General features: G+C 34.0%; 1 protein-coding gene across 1 annotated transcript in view; it reads right to left on the reverse strand.

Moving 5' to 3' along the window:
• Positions 1–5495: 5495 nt before the first annotated feature.
• The window catches only part of LOC123671144 (chymotrypsinogen B-like), a 28708-nt gene continuing 16825 nt past the window's right edge, over positions 5496–17378 (reverse strand). Inside the window, exons 3-6 of the mRNA XM_045604839.1 lie at positions 14357–14463; positions 7448–7593; positions 6213–6493; positions 5496–5691 (exon numbers count right to left, since the gene is read on the reverse strand). Of these exons, the coding sequence (XP_045460795.1) occupies positions 5515–5691; positions 6213–6493; positions 7448–7593; positions 14357–14463 (711 nt within the window). The 3' untranslated portion in view covers positions 5496–5514. The remainder of the gene's footprint in view (positions 5692–6212; positions 6494–7447; positions 7594–14356; positions 14464–17378) is intronic.

Below are 17378 nucleotides of genomic sequence, written 5' to 3' on the forward strand. Positions count from 1 at the left end.
CTACAATTAAGTCTCCAAATGAGGAAATGAGACATTGACCTTGTTATGGTTTTCTCATAATGAGCTAGACGAAACCTATTCGATATTTATGGTAATTAGTCAAAACATTACGAGAATCGGTATAAAGTGTTGTTATCGCGGTGATAATCAGAAGGTTTCCTGAGAGGAAGGACGGAATACTGGAAGAAGTAATAAATAATTCGATCCGCTAAAAACGACTAGAGAGTTTAACAGGTTTTGAATGACACGTGCTGATTCTATATTATTTGGTTTTTAAGAAATCTCTCACTGTTACAAAATGAATTGTGTTTTATTTGATGAATTACTCATCTGAAGAAAGAAAGAAATACGTCAGAAGCTTTTCAGTCATTGATTTCTCAGTCAATTAACACTTTATACAGGGTGGTCCAGGAGCCGACTGAGAATCGAAAAATTAAATGAATTGGCCCAATGAATTATATTCGGGAAATACTTCACATTTACAAAATACTAGGTGTTCAAGTATCATTCGAAAAAATTAAATGTATTGATGTCAAATGGATGGATATATTCGAATGGAATTTCCCAGGCCTGATTTTATGACGAAAACTATTTTTTTTATACCGGTAGCGTCTGTAATAGAACATGACTAGATATTTTTAAGGAAAAAATTTCTTTTATGAATCATAATATAACTACAAAAAAAGAGAATAAAATTGATCGAAATGCAATTTACCAAACTCAATACATTTCCGGTATCTCCTCGTTAATTATTGTATTGGAGCTGATACTTCAGATTTCCATCTGATCTGTTCAGATGTCGCATGTCTTTGCTAACTTCATGAATAAGAATGTAATAGAACTACATGAATAGATATTTGAAGGTAAAAATTGTTTCGCCTCTCCTCTTTATGTGAATAAGCATCAATTTCGATTTCCTCATCCAATTCAAAAAAAGCTTTCTCGCATAAAGAAAATAAAAAAAATATAAATAAAAAAAAATAAATATAACTACAAAAATAGAGAATAAAATTGTTCGAGATGCAATTCACCAAACTCAATACATTTTCGTTATCTCCTAGTTGATGATTGTTTTGGAGCTGATATTTCAGATTTTCATCTGACCTGCTCAGATTTTGTCGAATGTCTCCGCAAACTTCATGAATTATTGAAATAAAATCATCCCTTCCTTCTATTCGAGTTTCGTACTAAGTGTAAGCAAATTTGTTGTACAAGATATCTCAAAAGAAAGTTTATATTTCTTTAGACTATAATTCAGTGAATCGCAAGGGATGTCAATCGGTAGCCTGGATCTTGGGAATTTAGTAGCAATGCAGCGTTTTTCGGGAGCGGATCGCACGTTGTGCGTACGAGAATTTTAAAAAGTGGTAATTCTGTGACTAGCTCGAAGCAATTTTTTCGATATTCGAGGTTTTAAATGATTCATCAACAATTCCTCTTATTTGGAAATGGGTAAAAAAGTTTGAGAGGACCGGTTAAGCACAAGATAAATCAAAATGAAAATTTTTTTGCCTGAACTTCGGAACTTTCCTGCCTTTTACCAAAGAACTTGGTTCCACCAGGATGAACAACTTCTTACACGTGCAATGTGTCTCTGTCCCAAGTTGGTGAAATTTCTCCAGATTAATTGAAGAGAGATGACATTCATTGGACCCTCTCGCAAACCTCATTTGACGCCTATGAACTTTCACCTGAGGGAATTCTTAAAATCTGAAGTTTACGTAAGTGAAGTAACTTCCCTGGCTCAGTAGGTACAAACAAAATATTCGCCATAAAATTGGAGTCATCACGGAACATACTTGCCAAGCCGTGATCAGGAATTTTAGTGTTAGATTGAGTATCTTCAACACGAGGGTAGACATTTGGAAGATACAATTTTCAGGAAATATATTCCCAAATAGTGTATTTTCATAATAGATCAATATTTTTTACTTTCAATCACATTTTCACCTAGGAGAAATTTTCTTTTAAGACATATTTCTCCAGACGTAGAAGACTAAAAGAATTGGATCCGTTGATCTAGGTGGCCAAACAACTGGTCGAATTCTATTGACCATGTTGTTATTGATATCATCTCTCCCTAGCTGGCCAATTCATATTTGCCATCAACTAACGACAATTCCATAATATGAAGGAGATTCATCCAGTTTAATTTCAAACTATCATATCCGGCAGGTTATTCAGGAAACGTTTTTAGGATAAATCTGAATTTTTTTATAAATATACCTTGAATTGATAAGTGAATGTTTAATGTAGTTCTGTATGTTATTTCAACTGAATTCAAGAAAATTTTCGAAAATCAAATTCATTTTTTCAATCGATTTTGTACTTTCTAAAAGAATCTATTCCGAATATAGTTCAAGGAAATTCATATTATTGTTCCATTCTGTCGTATCCGAGTTTCCGCCTTTCAAACTGGACCACGCTGTTGTTTATTGGAATTCTCATGAAATTCTAATTGACCAATATTAACTACTAATAGCGAGAATCAACGAAATGAAAAAACTATTTGATCTGAACATCACTTCAGCTTGAAGCTGATGAAATCCTCAAATGATAATAATATCCTGAAAATTATATCAAACTCTAGATTTATTCCTCATACAGGGGGTTCCTAACTGGTGATGCAAATGAAACCAGAGAGATTCTTCAATTAAATTTAAACACAAGAAGTCATACACACATGAGCCCGACAACGGTTTGTTTTCGAAATATTGCGTGTTTTTTGTAGTCCTATTTTTTTGTCATGTTTATTCGAGTTCATCGAATCATTATGAATCATTAAACGCTACATATCCAAAAAACTAGCAACAAAACTATTTTATGCATTACAGCTTACTGAGTGGGATTTTATGATAATTTGAATTTTTTCAAGGATTTTGAGAGATGGTTTGAAATTTTTCTCCCGAAATCGAAAGCAGATACGACAAAACTACAGAATATCGAAAAGTTCAGTATTAGACTACAGTTTTTTTTCACTACCGTGGTCCAATAAAAAATTATCCTGCAAATATGCAATCGAAATTGGCATGTCACGTGATGTCAAATCTAAATTGGAATAACTGTGTTAAATTTAAGTTAAATAATATCTTGTGAGAGGACGGTGCTATGGGAAAAAAATTGAAAAAAAAATCAAACTTTATTTCGAAAACAAAAACTTTGTAGAACTTTTTCTTCTTAAAATTATCCAGGGAATCCTTCATGTTCGTTTGAACCCCTAAACCCTGGATAGACGATGTGCTAGAATACTCTGAACTCGTTGTAGGAATATAAAAATATAGAATCAATTTATTTTGCAAATCATCTCAACGAATTCAATAAATTTTTAAACGGAAATAGAAGTAGAGAAACTCAATTCTTTCAATAGGGAAAAGCACATTATAAACAAAACTTCACTGATTTTTTCAAGACCTCGCGTGTTTCCGTACGGATTCGACTTACGAGAGAGCCAGATTTCCGCAATGGTGTAGAAAAGTAAAAATATCGCTACATATTTACGCCTACTTAACACGAACGTAACAAAGGTCAATGTTAAACACTTCTTGTCAGCATTTCTAGCAGATGCAGGTAAAGGGGTTACCAAGATGAATCATCTTAGAGGCTGGAAGTTGAAATTTACTTAAAGGATTAGCAGAAAAATTGTGAATTAAATTCTTGAACTTGTACCCAATGTCGTCTCTGTCCGTTTGCACTATGCAATCGGAATGGACTTCTTTTAATATCTTCAACAAAAGTTTAAACGTTGAAAGTAGTTTCAATCTTCCTAGGAAAATTTTGTGTATTTCATATTGACTCAGGACTGGTTCAAATGGTATTCTATTGAAAGCCCACTATGTGAGAGTGAGGACCACTTGGTGAATACTTGTCCAATTTATAAATTTCATAGGGGTTTTCAAGCTATGCATTCAGTTTCGGATTTATTTTTTGAACGGGTCGCTAACTCCAAGTCAATATAATGGAAACTTTCATTTATGACTCATTTCTGGTTCTTTTTTTTTTCTTGTTTTCAAATTCAATTATGAAGTCGTCAACCGTTGATGAAGAGAAAGGATGGAGAGGATTTTGTTCGGATGAAGAGGAAGACCTTCAATATAAATATGTCAGCTTATTTGTAAATAAATACACAAACCACCTATACAGGAGACAGAGTTTTTGCGGAGGTCTTTAAATGTGCAGTTGTATCATACGTTGAATTGCATGATTCCCCGTTTACATTTCCTCTTCTAATAGTGAGATTACATCTACTCATGCTTCATTGTTTGAAGTTGATAATTTTTTGTATTGCTCTACCTCAAAAAATATATATGAACTACGAGTATAACACTCAAAAAACAGTCACTATCAACCAGTGGTGGCTAAAATATCGCATGAGCAACAAATTCAACGTGAATTTAACGTAAACTAAATGGACCTGGAAATCTTGGCCCTCCCTTTAAAAACCTGAACCCTCCTTGGCCCCCTATCCTTGAAAGCTGCCGTCGCCACTGCTACGAACTAATTCCACTGACCAGCTTTTTAACACTCATTTGTGAATTTTTGATATTGGTATTCCAAATTATTAGTGCATATAAAATTTTGAACGTTGACAAGAAAACGAATTTAACCTCATATATTTTTTTTGGATTTTGAAAATGACCTATTAGAGATATTTGAACAAAATAAAAAACAAAAGAGTTCGAAATACAGCACCGGAAATAAATAATATTTTCTTTTTGCTCTCATCATATGAAAAATCTCCATTTTCTCCTCAAGTTTAATCAGAAAAACAGAGTTTGACGATGTCTATCCATATATTCACATTTCATTATGTTCAAAAAACCTTGGTCCAATTCTGAATAAAAAAAAATAATAAATGAAACAATTAAGTATAATAAAAATAATGAACAAAATTATCAATTTTTTTTCTGAAGAAGAAGCTTTCAGTGGCAGATCCATGGTACTGTTTCAGGGGGTCATATAATTACCCTATTTACCCCCTTGATCCGCCTCTGCCAACTTCAATGATTATAAAAAAAATCGATCTGATTTTGATACAATTTGAATTAGTTCTTAAATCAATTCAATTGATTTTTGAATCAGTTCAACATATTCATTCATTCAATATTCATTTATAGGTTATTCGTTTTCGACCCCTATTTGACTTACCATGAAATATTGGTCTTTGGAACAATCATTTGAGACCCTTTTTGTCTCATAATTCAAACGTTGTTTTTTTTGGAAACCATGTTCTTCAACCAAATATGTGAGGAATGATTTCGAAAATTCAGAAGAAATCAAACGATGTAATATAATCTTGATTTTCTTTTACTATTATTGTCTTAGTTTTCAGCTTATATCTGTAATATTTTCTATCTATTCATTTGGCTATACTAATGACCAATGGATGGAAAGAAAGATAGAGAAAAATAAATTATTTATTAATTAGGTACTTAATTAATATATACAAGTATTCATCCAATTCGAAAAAAAGGTACATATAAAAAATTGTAGCTTCATACAGAACCCATTTATGTATCACAAAACTGTAGTTAACGATTTCACTTTCGATCTGATCCAAGGTAAATAATATGAAAGTCTAGTATAAACATCTGGAAATCCTGGCTTGGCGCATCCAGAACCGAAGGATGTTATTCCTGCTAGTATCCATCTTCCATCCTTTAGAACACACTGGAGGGGACCACCACTGTCACCCTGAAATTATAAAAATCACGTGACAATTACACGCCCATTCCATTTAATGAAATAGAACTCGATTCATTCGTCAAAAAATCTTGTGTCTACAAAGAGTAAGATCATGCCGTTTTTATCTTCAAATTGTTTGATCGAAGAAAAGCATTCTTTATTAAATTAAAATCATTTCCGAGAAGAAGCATAATAGTGTGATCGTTCTTCTGAAAATCATTTTCAAACGAGTTGGCAAAGTTTTTTGTAAGTTTTAGCACTCAAGCAAATTAGCCACAATTATTGGCTATTCAAATCTGGATAATGATTAAATTCTGTAGAACTGAAATTTTGTTTCTTAAATAAGGAGACCAATCTCTCAATGTTGTAATCATATGCTACTTAGCACTAACAAACTCAAAATTATTATTTAAAATTGAGTTTGATTGTTTATTTGCTCTAGTATTCTTTTGAGACCCTTTAACCTATATTTGGACCAAAAACTTTCAATTCTTCACTCGACAATGTCAGTACACGATTTATTTACTCACGACACAAGTTCCGGAAGATCCATCCAAATGACCAGCACAAAGATGTCCAGATTTTATGGTAACTGTGTGGCCGTACTTCTTCCTACACACGGCATTATCATGAACTGGTACCTTGGCTTCCAGAAGTTTACCTGGTAACAAACCATCTTCAACATCTCTTCCCCAACCAGTGGCAACACACTTGGCGGTTTGGTTATAGGAAAGTCTCTTAGTTGGAAGACACACGGATCTTATTCTGCTATCACCCATTATTTTAGCAGGTCGTGACAACTTCATCAATGCTGAGAAAAAATAGTTGTGGGTGTAATAGGTTGCAAATATCCGACCAGAATACTTCTTGAACGAAATCACTTCATGAATTGAAGATAAATTCCTTGAATAAGAATGGGAGATGAGATCATTCGAAACGAATAATGCCAATGAAATGTGAATATGAGAATGAGAGTAAGGAATGAGACTAATGAGAGTGAAAAATGAGACTGATGAGTGAGAGGAATGAAAATGTGGAAGGGGAAATGAAAAATGAAGTATGAGAATGAGGAATGACACTAAAGAGGGTGAGGAATAAGAATGTGGAATGAGAAATGAGGAATGATAAATAAGGAATGGGAATGAGAAATGAGGAATGAGGAATGACACTAATGAGAGTGGAGAATGAGAATGAGAAACGAGAGTGTGAAATAAGAAACGAGGAATGAGAATGAGCAATGGGAAATGAGGAATGAGAATTAGCAATGAGAATGGGTAATAAGGAATGAGAATGAGGAATGAGGAATAATATGGTTCATTCTCAAAATCTACAGGATTAACTGAAAATGAAAATCTGGAATGAGAATCAGGAATGAATATGAGAAATGATAATGAGGAATGAGAAATGAGAATGAGGAAAAAGAATGAGTAATGAGTGATAATATAGTTCATTTTGAAAATCTACAAGATGAATTGAAAATGAGGAATGAAAATTGAGGATGAGAATTATGAATGAGGAAGGAGAGAGGAGAATGAAAATTAATTTGAATGAAATTCAAGAATAAAATTAAATAAAAGTTGAATATGTTAATTTAAAACACACAAATACGCTACTCTTGAATAGAAGAATATGAAACACAAAATGTGCAAATTTATAGCAGTGCTCATAAGAAGTTTGACTATAATACTTTATTCGCAGACGTTAAAGAAGTATCCATCCTGAAAATATATCGTCAATTAGAAAAAAAAAATTCCCTTCGTCATACCAATATCATGTTGGTAGTTATGGAATCGTTCATGAATGATGATATCTTCAACAGGTATTCTTTCCTCTGAGTTTTCTTCGACATCACGATCCCAATCTCCTAGTACAGCAGTCCATAAGGGTGGAAGGGGTAGGTTAAAAAGATCACTAAAACAGATTGACCTCATTCTGAGAATACATAGATCTACAATAGTGAATTATTTTAATTAGGCAAATAATCTTGCAGATAATTACATGAAACAGTTTTTTTTTAATAACTAGTAATACACATTACATTTGAGCCCAGAGGCTAAATATTAGGTTTATGGTATGGATATAGATAATAAACATATTATCACAAGCCTCATGAATTTCATTGATGAAAGTATCAAAATATATCGAAACCTTAGAATATAGATAGAAGTGGGGACGCCAGCTTTCAAAGTGGCCAAGAAGGGGCTGGATTTTTTTTTGGGGGGGCCGAAGTAAAGCAAAACTATAGTTCTGCTGATCTTTTAGCCTTAGTATATCAAATTTTGGAGGAGGCCAGCAGAATTTTAGAGGGGCCCAGGCCTCACACATGGATAGTGACTCGCCAGAAGCTTGGTTGGGAGGTTCTAATGCATCCACCTTATAGTAGGGACCTGGCACCAAGTGATGCCAATCTGTGTCTGTCCATGGCGAACAATTTTGGTGAAAAATTCGCTTCAACAGAGGCTTGTGAAAATCGACTGTCTCAATTTTTTTTCCAATAGGGACGAGGGCTTCTATGAGAGGAGCCTTATAATATTACCATCAAAATGTCAAGAAGTTATTGAACAAAACGGCGCATATTCAACCTAAATCAAATCATGCCAACTTTGGTAATTAAAGCCTTGTTTTTCATGCAAAAATAATGAATTTTTTCACTATACAAGGTGGCCATTTGAAAACGAAACAGACGAGATTACAGACGAAATAAAGTTTTTCGATAGAAATGCTCGGACAGGTCGATTTCTGTTTCGAGGGGGACAACTTAAGATGTAGGTTACGGACGCATAGCGCTTCAACCCTTGCTACTACAACCCTCACCCCCAAATTTTGAATAGGGAAGATGGGGTGAGTGATACCTCATTTGAAAGGTATTTTTATACTGATTTCAGCACAGTAATTGTTTTTTCATTTTATGCATTAGTTCTCGAAATATTCTCAACTAAGTATTTGAAAATGAAGTGGTGTTTTCATGGCACTTGTAGTGTTTTGTGAAAAATCGACATTTTGAGCTTCAAAACAACCATGACTGTGGCTTCCTTCCTAACTAACTAACGCATGAATATTTCGAGAACTAATGCATAAAATGAAAAAACAATTACTGTGCTGAAATCAGTATAAAAATACCTTTAAATTGAGGTATCACCCACCCCATCTTCCCTATTCAAAAATTGGGGGTGGGGGTTGTAGCAGCAAGGGTTGAAGCGCTGTGCGTCCGTAACCTACATCTTAAGTTGTCCCCCTCGAAACAGAAATCGACCTGTCCGAGCATTTCTATCGAAAAACTTTATTTCGTCTGTAATCTCCTCTGTTTCGTTTTCAAATGGCCACCCTGTATAATGAATTCATTTGCTATTAAATAGAAGATGTTGCACTCACCAACGCAATTTTCTCCAAATTTTCATTTATCAATTACGGAAATGAAATATGTCAATTACTGTGCTAGTAAAATTGCTGCGATTAATTTCCTGAAAAACGGTGTGTACCATAACATACTGAAAAGATGTGTCGTTTCAATTTTCACGGTCAGTGCACTTACGTACGTGAAAGAACTCGTTATTAGTTGGGAGTCAGAATTCTACATGCAGCAGATAGAAAAAAGGAAAACTTTTTCCATCTAGAAGTCCTCTATCGTAATTAGATCATTTAGAACCCTTTTTTGCCCCAGCTCCTCTCAGAGTCTAATTTATAAGCTGAAATTGTAGTGTATGAGCAGGTCCGAAACAACAGAAAAGTTAATTAACGTATTGAGCGCCTACAGAATTTTACGAATGCTCTTCGTATTTTTTTGTTGAGTATTGACATTAAAAAGGATGAAAAAATGAGGAAACTACCAACGTGAAGTCAGGAGTTTCTTATCGCTCGTTCATTCATGCTCCAATCTTAAGGAAAAAACTCAACTCTATCGGTTACGTGGTCTTAAAAAAAATTGGTTAATTTTTTTCGATGTTCTTCTTGAATTTCTCGAATTTTATTTGGTTTTGGTTTCGTGATCACCATGAAATTTTGCACAAACCTTGAAATTCTTATTTTTCATCTTGATCTAATGTACAGTTTCGGAATTAGCATGAAAACATATTTATCGAAGAACTAGTCAAATTTTGTCTATAACCGAACTCAACACTATGGAATTCGAAGTAAGAACCTACTCTGAAAATTTCAAGTTTCTAGCTCTTTCCGTTCGCAAGTCATTGTGTTCACGGAATGACAGAATTGAATTTGAGTCCGGATTCGTCATCAGTGAATCTTTTAAGACCTTTTCCTGGTCAAAATTCTAAAATTACAAATATCGATATGACATAATAGAGAGCCTCAAAAGGTCAAATGACAATATATGAAATTTTAGGTGGACTGTTCTTAGTTCTTAGGCTGACACACAGATGTTTTACATGTTAATCTATAGTCATTGTAGCTCTTAACACTCCACTCAAGAAATCCTGAGCTTATCCGGCAAAAACACCTGCTTCTTAAAAATTCGACAACATAGTGATCTTCAAGAGTGATACTATTCAACTCTTCTCGTATTTCGCAAAACCTTTTATGCAGAAAGATTCGTCCATGGTTTTGGAATAGGTTTCAACCACTGCAATCACTTCTTTATTATAGTTTGTTTTCCCTAGGGCATCTTTTGAGGCAGTAATCTATTGTGGCCATATCTGGAGAATAAGCTCCATTCGTTTAATTTGACCATGGTTTTCATCGATTTGTAATAAGGAGCATAGTCTTGGCGAAAGAGATTTTTCACCTCACCACGTTCTCTAAGGAGGTCGTTTTTTCTTAATTTCTGTAGTCATCGATCCAATAATATTAAAAAATACTCATTGCTGATGGTTTTTTTGTGATGGTCAAGTTAGTCAAAGAACAATATACCATATACATCCTATAATACGGATGGCATAACATTGCTAGCTGATATTTTGGTGGATTCGGGCGATTTTCACCCATTGCTTTCTACTGAGCTGATGTTTTCTTTGACTTAAAAAGTTATTGATGAATACATGTTTCTTCCACTGTCACATCTCCATCTGAGAAAATCCTGTTTATTATGCTTAAACAGCTGTCGAAATCGACGATTCGTTTTTGGAAACGTTTTTGATGGATAAATGTTCAGGCAAAATAGTGAATACACGTCTTTCTGATATCTCGAACTCCACCGCTTTTTCACAGATTGTCAATTCATGACCGCTCAAAAGCATTTCATCACCTTTTCTGACATTATCCAAAATAACAGACCAGTCTGAATTTTACCTTCCGGAAGTTGGATACGCTTCTTTTTTAAGCTTGGTACTGCCATATGTAAGCAGGACCGGGACTTATTGGGCCGCCGACGTGCTATCAACTACTAGAAATGTTTTTCATGAATAACTTCAATTCAATGCTCTTCAGATACAAAAATTATTTAATTGTATATTTCTGATCTTTTATGGTATATATGCGGTACATACTTGTGTTCTAATGAATTTGGTAGTCGAAGTCTCATGAAAACACTGTACATTTTTAGTCCAAACCGGAAATAGTCTTATAATACTACATATTGACAGAACAGGGCATGAAAAAGGATTTTTTGAAAAAAGCATTTTCTGCAAAAATATTTAAAATAACTTGAGTACTCGTCGCAACCATTTTTTCCATAAAATAGCATTAACTCATGAACCGTTGAGTTTATACCCAAGTTAAGGAATATTGCTGGAATTGTCATGGAATAACCTATCTAATGATGTAATACTATACTGGGTGTACAATTTGAAATAAGAAAGTAGTAGTCTGTTTCCGGTATAATCAGAAGTTGTGAAGGTTTGATAATGTTCGAGGGATAAAGATCATTGTCTCAAACCCCAATATGCAAATTTACAGCACAAAATCATGATTAGTTTTCCATAAACGCGAGTGTTAACATCACCATGTGATGACCACGTCTTTTGAAGATTATGGAAAAAGAAAATCGAAATGGACAAGAAGAGGATGCAGCCCCTGTTGCGAGACTCTCTGAGGTATCATTTTCCCTAGAATAGAAATGGCCCCCAAAATCCTCTGAACTTTACGAGTAGTTCGTAAATATGCAATCACAAGATGACTACCTCCACATGCAAATTTACCAGTTTCGTGGTTTCACGGAAGTATACGGATGGGCTGTTTTATGAAGGATACCCTATATATTATGATTCCACAATCTTAATTGTCACGAATTATGTAGTATTACGATTATAAACAAGAAAATAATTAGGAGTTATGAACTAATTGAAAAGCTGACAAGTGACAACGGTCGTTTATCCGAGTAAATGAAAATAGGACTTACGGCTGACATCCAACACTTCCAGTGGTAGAATTTACTCATGATAATCATCTTCATAAGGGACATTAATTAACGATAAAGTTATTATCCCAACTACCTTAGGCCTCTGTGAGATTGCGCTTGTAGAGCAAAAGCCAATGACGGCCAGACTACCTCATGTTATAGAAGATGGAAGTTCTTCTCTGCATGTCCCCTACACAGGTAAAGACGACCAGCGAATATAGAGACTTCAACGTATTCATGTATGTCTCACACTACTTTCGCAACATGGGGTCGAGCATTGGCATGCTGTAAAATCGCTTTATCATTTCTCTCGTTGTATTTCAATCGTTTGTCTTCCAATGCTCGGCTCAAACGCATCAATCGCGTTCGATAACGATCGCCTGTGATTGTTTCAGTCGATTTTAACAACTCATAATACACTACGCTGAGCATGACCTTGGAACCGTGAATATTCGGTTTGGCCGTCAACGTGGAAGCATGCCCGGGATAGCCCCATAATTTTCTGCGCTTGGGATTATCGTAATGAATCCATTTTTCGTCCCCAGTCACAATGCGATAAAGAAAACCCTTCTGTCTTTGCCTGGCAAGCAGCTGTTCACAAGCAAAGAAACGCCGTTCAACATCTTTCGGCTTCAACTCGTACGACATCCAATTTCCTTGTTTCTGAATCATTCCCATGACTTCTTTTGAAATGGCGTGTTGCGTCACTCCCAATGATCCTGCCAATTCTTGTTGCGTTTGACACGAGTCTTGATCAAATAGGGCCTCCAATTCTGCATCTTCGAAAACCTTCTCTCTTTCACCGCCATGCTGGTCTTCGAGGTCAAAATCACCTTTCTTGATGCGTTGAAACCACTCTCGGCACGTTCTTTCACTAATGGTGGCCTAACCATAGGTATTTGAGAGCATTAGATGAGCCTCAGCAGCATATTTCTTCATATTGAAGCAGAAAATTAAAACCTCCCGCAAATGACGTGAGTTTGGCTCGTAAGCTGACATGTTTAATCGAGAATAACTTCATGATGCAGACACAAATCGACTAATATTTCGATAGCGTTATGTCCAATAATCCATCAATGTGGAAATAAGATAGCTAAAGATTCGAGCGTTTCAGTTATTCAGTAAATAAAATATTTGAATCGACAGAGCGATGAAATTCCAACCCTGTTGAAAGTTTCTCCCTAACGATTTGGATAATAGAGAATCTAATTATTGAAAACAAGGAAAAGCAATCGGATGAAATTTGATACCATTATTAGCGATCTGCCATTAATTTTAGTTGGTAAGTTCTCTCCATTCAAGACTGCTACTTTGGATTTCAAATGGAGTAAAAAACATCCTATTGATAAAAAAAAAAATCACAAAATTTTGGCAAAGAGGTTCTTTTTTCAAACATTTCATTAACAGAAATTTTTTTTTTATTTTTATTTTTTAGAAAGATATTGGGTTATTGAAATGAAAACGGCAAAATTTTGGCGTCCATTCCTTGTATATACTAGATTGTTCAATAAGATTAGCGGTTCGATATTGATACACTTGTTTCATCGAGATTTCAATTTATGAATTCCATCCTTGAAGTGAGAATCTGCAAGGGTTGTAAATACGCTTCTGCAACTGTTATGACCTCATCATTAAATGAAAAACGCTTTCCACGCATGAATTTTTTTTAGGTTTGGAATAGATGTCGCTAGGAGCTGAAATACAGTAATGCCTAGTATATTTTTACGAATTTTTTCTTTCAGCTGATCTAAAACGTTACAATTATATTCAGAATTTATTGTTCCACCACTTTATCCTATCAAAAACGTTCTAAATGATGCCGACAAAGTCGCATTCGAATATGTTTTTGCTCCATGCTGCACCCATTTTACTCACAGCATTCAGAATCAAAACTACAGTGGAAATATTGCTTACACCGCCTACTGAAATTCCTAGGGATCTAACTAAATCCATTCATTCGATGATTTTTCCATACGATATAGTTTATTATTTCTACGATTTCTGGTGTTGTTGCTGTTTTTGGACGTCCTTAATGTACAGCCTGACCTAACCTATCCTTCTACTGTATTAATTGTAGGCGAATAGTCCTTACACACTTTTAACATTCGTTCATTTAAACCTTCCATAAATTACGATACTTGATTTTTTCCATTGTAAAAAACTACTGTGAATCGTCGATACTAAATGGCTTGAAAACAAAGAATCACACACGTTTATATTATTGAGATTGTACCAACATAAAAAAAAAAAATGTAGACTGATAGCAATGCCCTCTTTTAGCGAACCGCAAAACTAATTGAACAACCCTAGTAGATGCTCACTACTTCTCAATGATCCATCACTTAGAGATGTATTTAATATGGAGACAAATGTGGATGTACTCACTTTTTTACACAATGTGCAGCAGTAAGTAGCCAGTCTTGAGTTATTAACGTACCTCCACACCAATGTCCAAGAAATCCAAACTCAGGATGCAGGAGTTGCAAAGAAACCTATAAAATACAAGCAGTTAGCCAACATTGTATTTTCTATAGATGAATAAGTAGGAGCTCAGCAGCTAAGTAGCAAATTAATTTCAATGAAATATAATGGGTTTCCGATATTGACGATACAATGTGGAAATATAACAATAATATACACCAATAAAATAACGTACCACTAAAAATTAGGCCAAAGTTCAAGATACATTTACTGCACTCTCTTCATACAATTTTTCATAATTTTTTTCCATCAATTTGGCTATATTTCATCAATTGCTCAGTTGTTATCGGATTGTCAGAACAAACTTGTGATATAACATATCCTAAAAGGAAGAAATCACAACGTATTTTAAATCGCAAAAACCCGAAAGATAATATTAGATCATTTCTTGGGATAAATCAATCATCAAATTTTGTTTTCAATATATCGATTGTTGTGGTTAATACAGCAAGAAAAAAAAAACTTCAACATGGTTCTGTTTGATTTCGCATTGACTGTTACTCTTCGACTATTTTTTGAAAGAAATATGGTCCAATATTTCGCCAGCATTAATTTTTCATTTCACAGTGACTTTTTCTGAATGTAATGGAGTAATCAGTTTGTTTCGAGTGGATTTTTAACATTCCAAATTCTGCAATTCTGTTTGTTTACATGATAAGGAATTGATAATAAATAAGCTTAATGACGCAATAAATTTTCAAGTTCTTCAAAAGCCAAATCAGGAAATAGACGACGTTCATGGTATTCTAATGACTTCAGTTTTCCAATTTCGACGCCCTGCAACTCGAAAACTAGTCATGGAATTGAGTTGGATCTATAGACTTTCTTGTTCAGGAGGTCATATTTTACAAAATTCAGAAAAATGAACAGGTGACAATTTTTGAATTAAGGTGCTGCCTTGTCTTTTCCAGAATCTAGTAAAAACAACTTCTGTTCCTGCGAAATTTGAGGATCGTTTCAACTGAAGATAAAAAAAAAATTTGTTACAATGAATATTTCCCTCCTGTCAAAAATTCTATGTATATGGAGAACAATTATCGAAAATTACAGCGATTTTTGGAAAAATGAAATGAAAATGAACTCATACAGTTTTTATGACAACACGCTGTCATGCAAAATTATCGGTAATTTTGATGCACTTGTGCAATTACTTACGAAAATTTTATGGTAGGTACAAAGTAATAGTGAAAACAAAAAATATATTGATCATTGAAAGTAATGGACTAGAACAATCGCTAGAAATGTGAATGGCAGTTATATCTCATATAAAATAATGAAGGATGATTGAAATGATCGTTAAAATAAAATAATTCCCCACGTTGATGATTCATCTAAACAGATTTTTCTGCCGACTTATTTTCACTTTCGTGAATGTTAAAATATCCCATGCTTTCATCAATTGATTTAATCTACCCATTTAAAGATCGAACAATGCTTTTCTCGCAATCGAATTACAAAATTATGCAAACTAAATGTCTTTTCTATAGGTAGGTACTAAGCCATTACAATGATATTCATTGTTTGATCGTCACATTTACAACAAAAAGTACTATCTTTCCACAATTTCTCATTTAATGTGTTCACCTCTGAATACGAAATAAACCACACCAGGCTCAATTCATGTGCGGCAACTTGAATAAAAACCAAATATTTGTGTCCAGCTGGTTATTTTCTCCTAGAAAACAACTTGATATACAGTTGTGCAAACTGTCACAATTAAACTGCGGTATATATCTTTTTCACGATTAGTTTTTTGAAGGAAACTATCCTTTGTTATGTTCGCCACGGAATAATATAAAGCAGGTTATAACAAGTTAAGCTCACTTTCTTGGATTTAGTTTATTTCAGTTGGTATCTTCTTTTAAACAAACAACCCGGTTTTCAAAAAAATAATGTGATGTATAACATAATAACTTGGATGTTTGCTAATTAGGTACATACTCTTTATGATAAAAGAGCACCAACACATTGGTCGGAATCTTGTAAGCACTCAAAAGTATAATTGATATGATGTCGTTGATAATCTACATTTGCATACCTGTTGGGTGCTTTGAAAAAATTGAGATGAATTATATTTAAGGATTTCTATTCATTATTGTTTTCTTTTTGTCACAATAATTATAGAGCTTAGCCGTCTTTAATGATTATTTACTACTTTCCAACTATTAAAGAAAAAGAAGGGTTAAGATAGAAACTAGTTTATTCGCGGAATAAACATTAACTTATACCTTTTAGATCGTTATCAATTAGATAGATTAGATTCTGCAAAACTTGATCCAAGAAAGAGTGCTCATTTTCTCTAAATGATCTTATTTCTCAGAGTTTTGGTATGAAATGGTTTCAAATTGTGGGCACACCGATGAAGATTTAGGTTCGATTCATTTTTGTCTATGCAACCTCTTACAAAATAAGTGAAGTTATGATCTGCATACGTCGAAAAAATACCTATTAACTTACGTGTCTATATCTGAGCTCGATAGTCCAGTCAATAAATTATGTTTGTTACAGGAAAGTTCTGGAGTAGTTTTGATTTTTTCGATAATTTATGTTTTTTGAGCTGCTAATCTGAATCTGAAGTTTTCTACCTAAATTTCCTGACAAAACATTAAAAAAAAAGGTGAAAAATTCCATTTTTTGGCGGTTTACTGCTTATAACTCGAGAAATATAATTTTTCGTTAATGACCTTTCCATACAAAAATAAATAACATAAAATTTCCTACAAATTTTTTTCATTGATTTTTTTGTCGGATGAAGCGTTCTGGCTTAAACGATAGTTGAAAAAAGGCGTATTTGACGGTCTGCAAAAACCCAATTTTCCACACCACAACCTTGAATTGTTATTAATGGCATGTCTTCTACTCAATAATTACTTTTTTCAATACAATCCAGATGGGTTTAGCATAGAAAGCCATAATCAATCAAAAT

This window comes from Harmonia axyridis, chromosome 1 (assembly GCF_914767665.1).
Source record: "Harmonia axyridis chromosome 1, icHarAxyr1.1, whole genome shotgun sequence".
In the NCBI taxonomy this organism is placed as follows: Eukaryota; Metazoa; Arthropoda; class Insecta; order Coleoptera; family Coccinellidae; genus Harmonia; species Harmonia axyridis.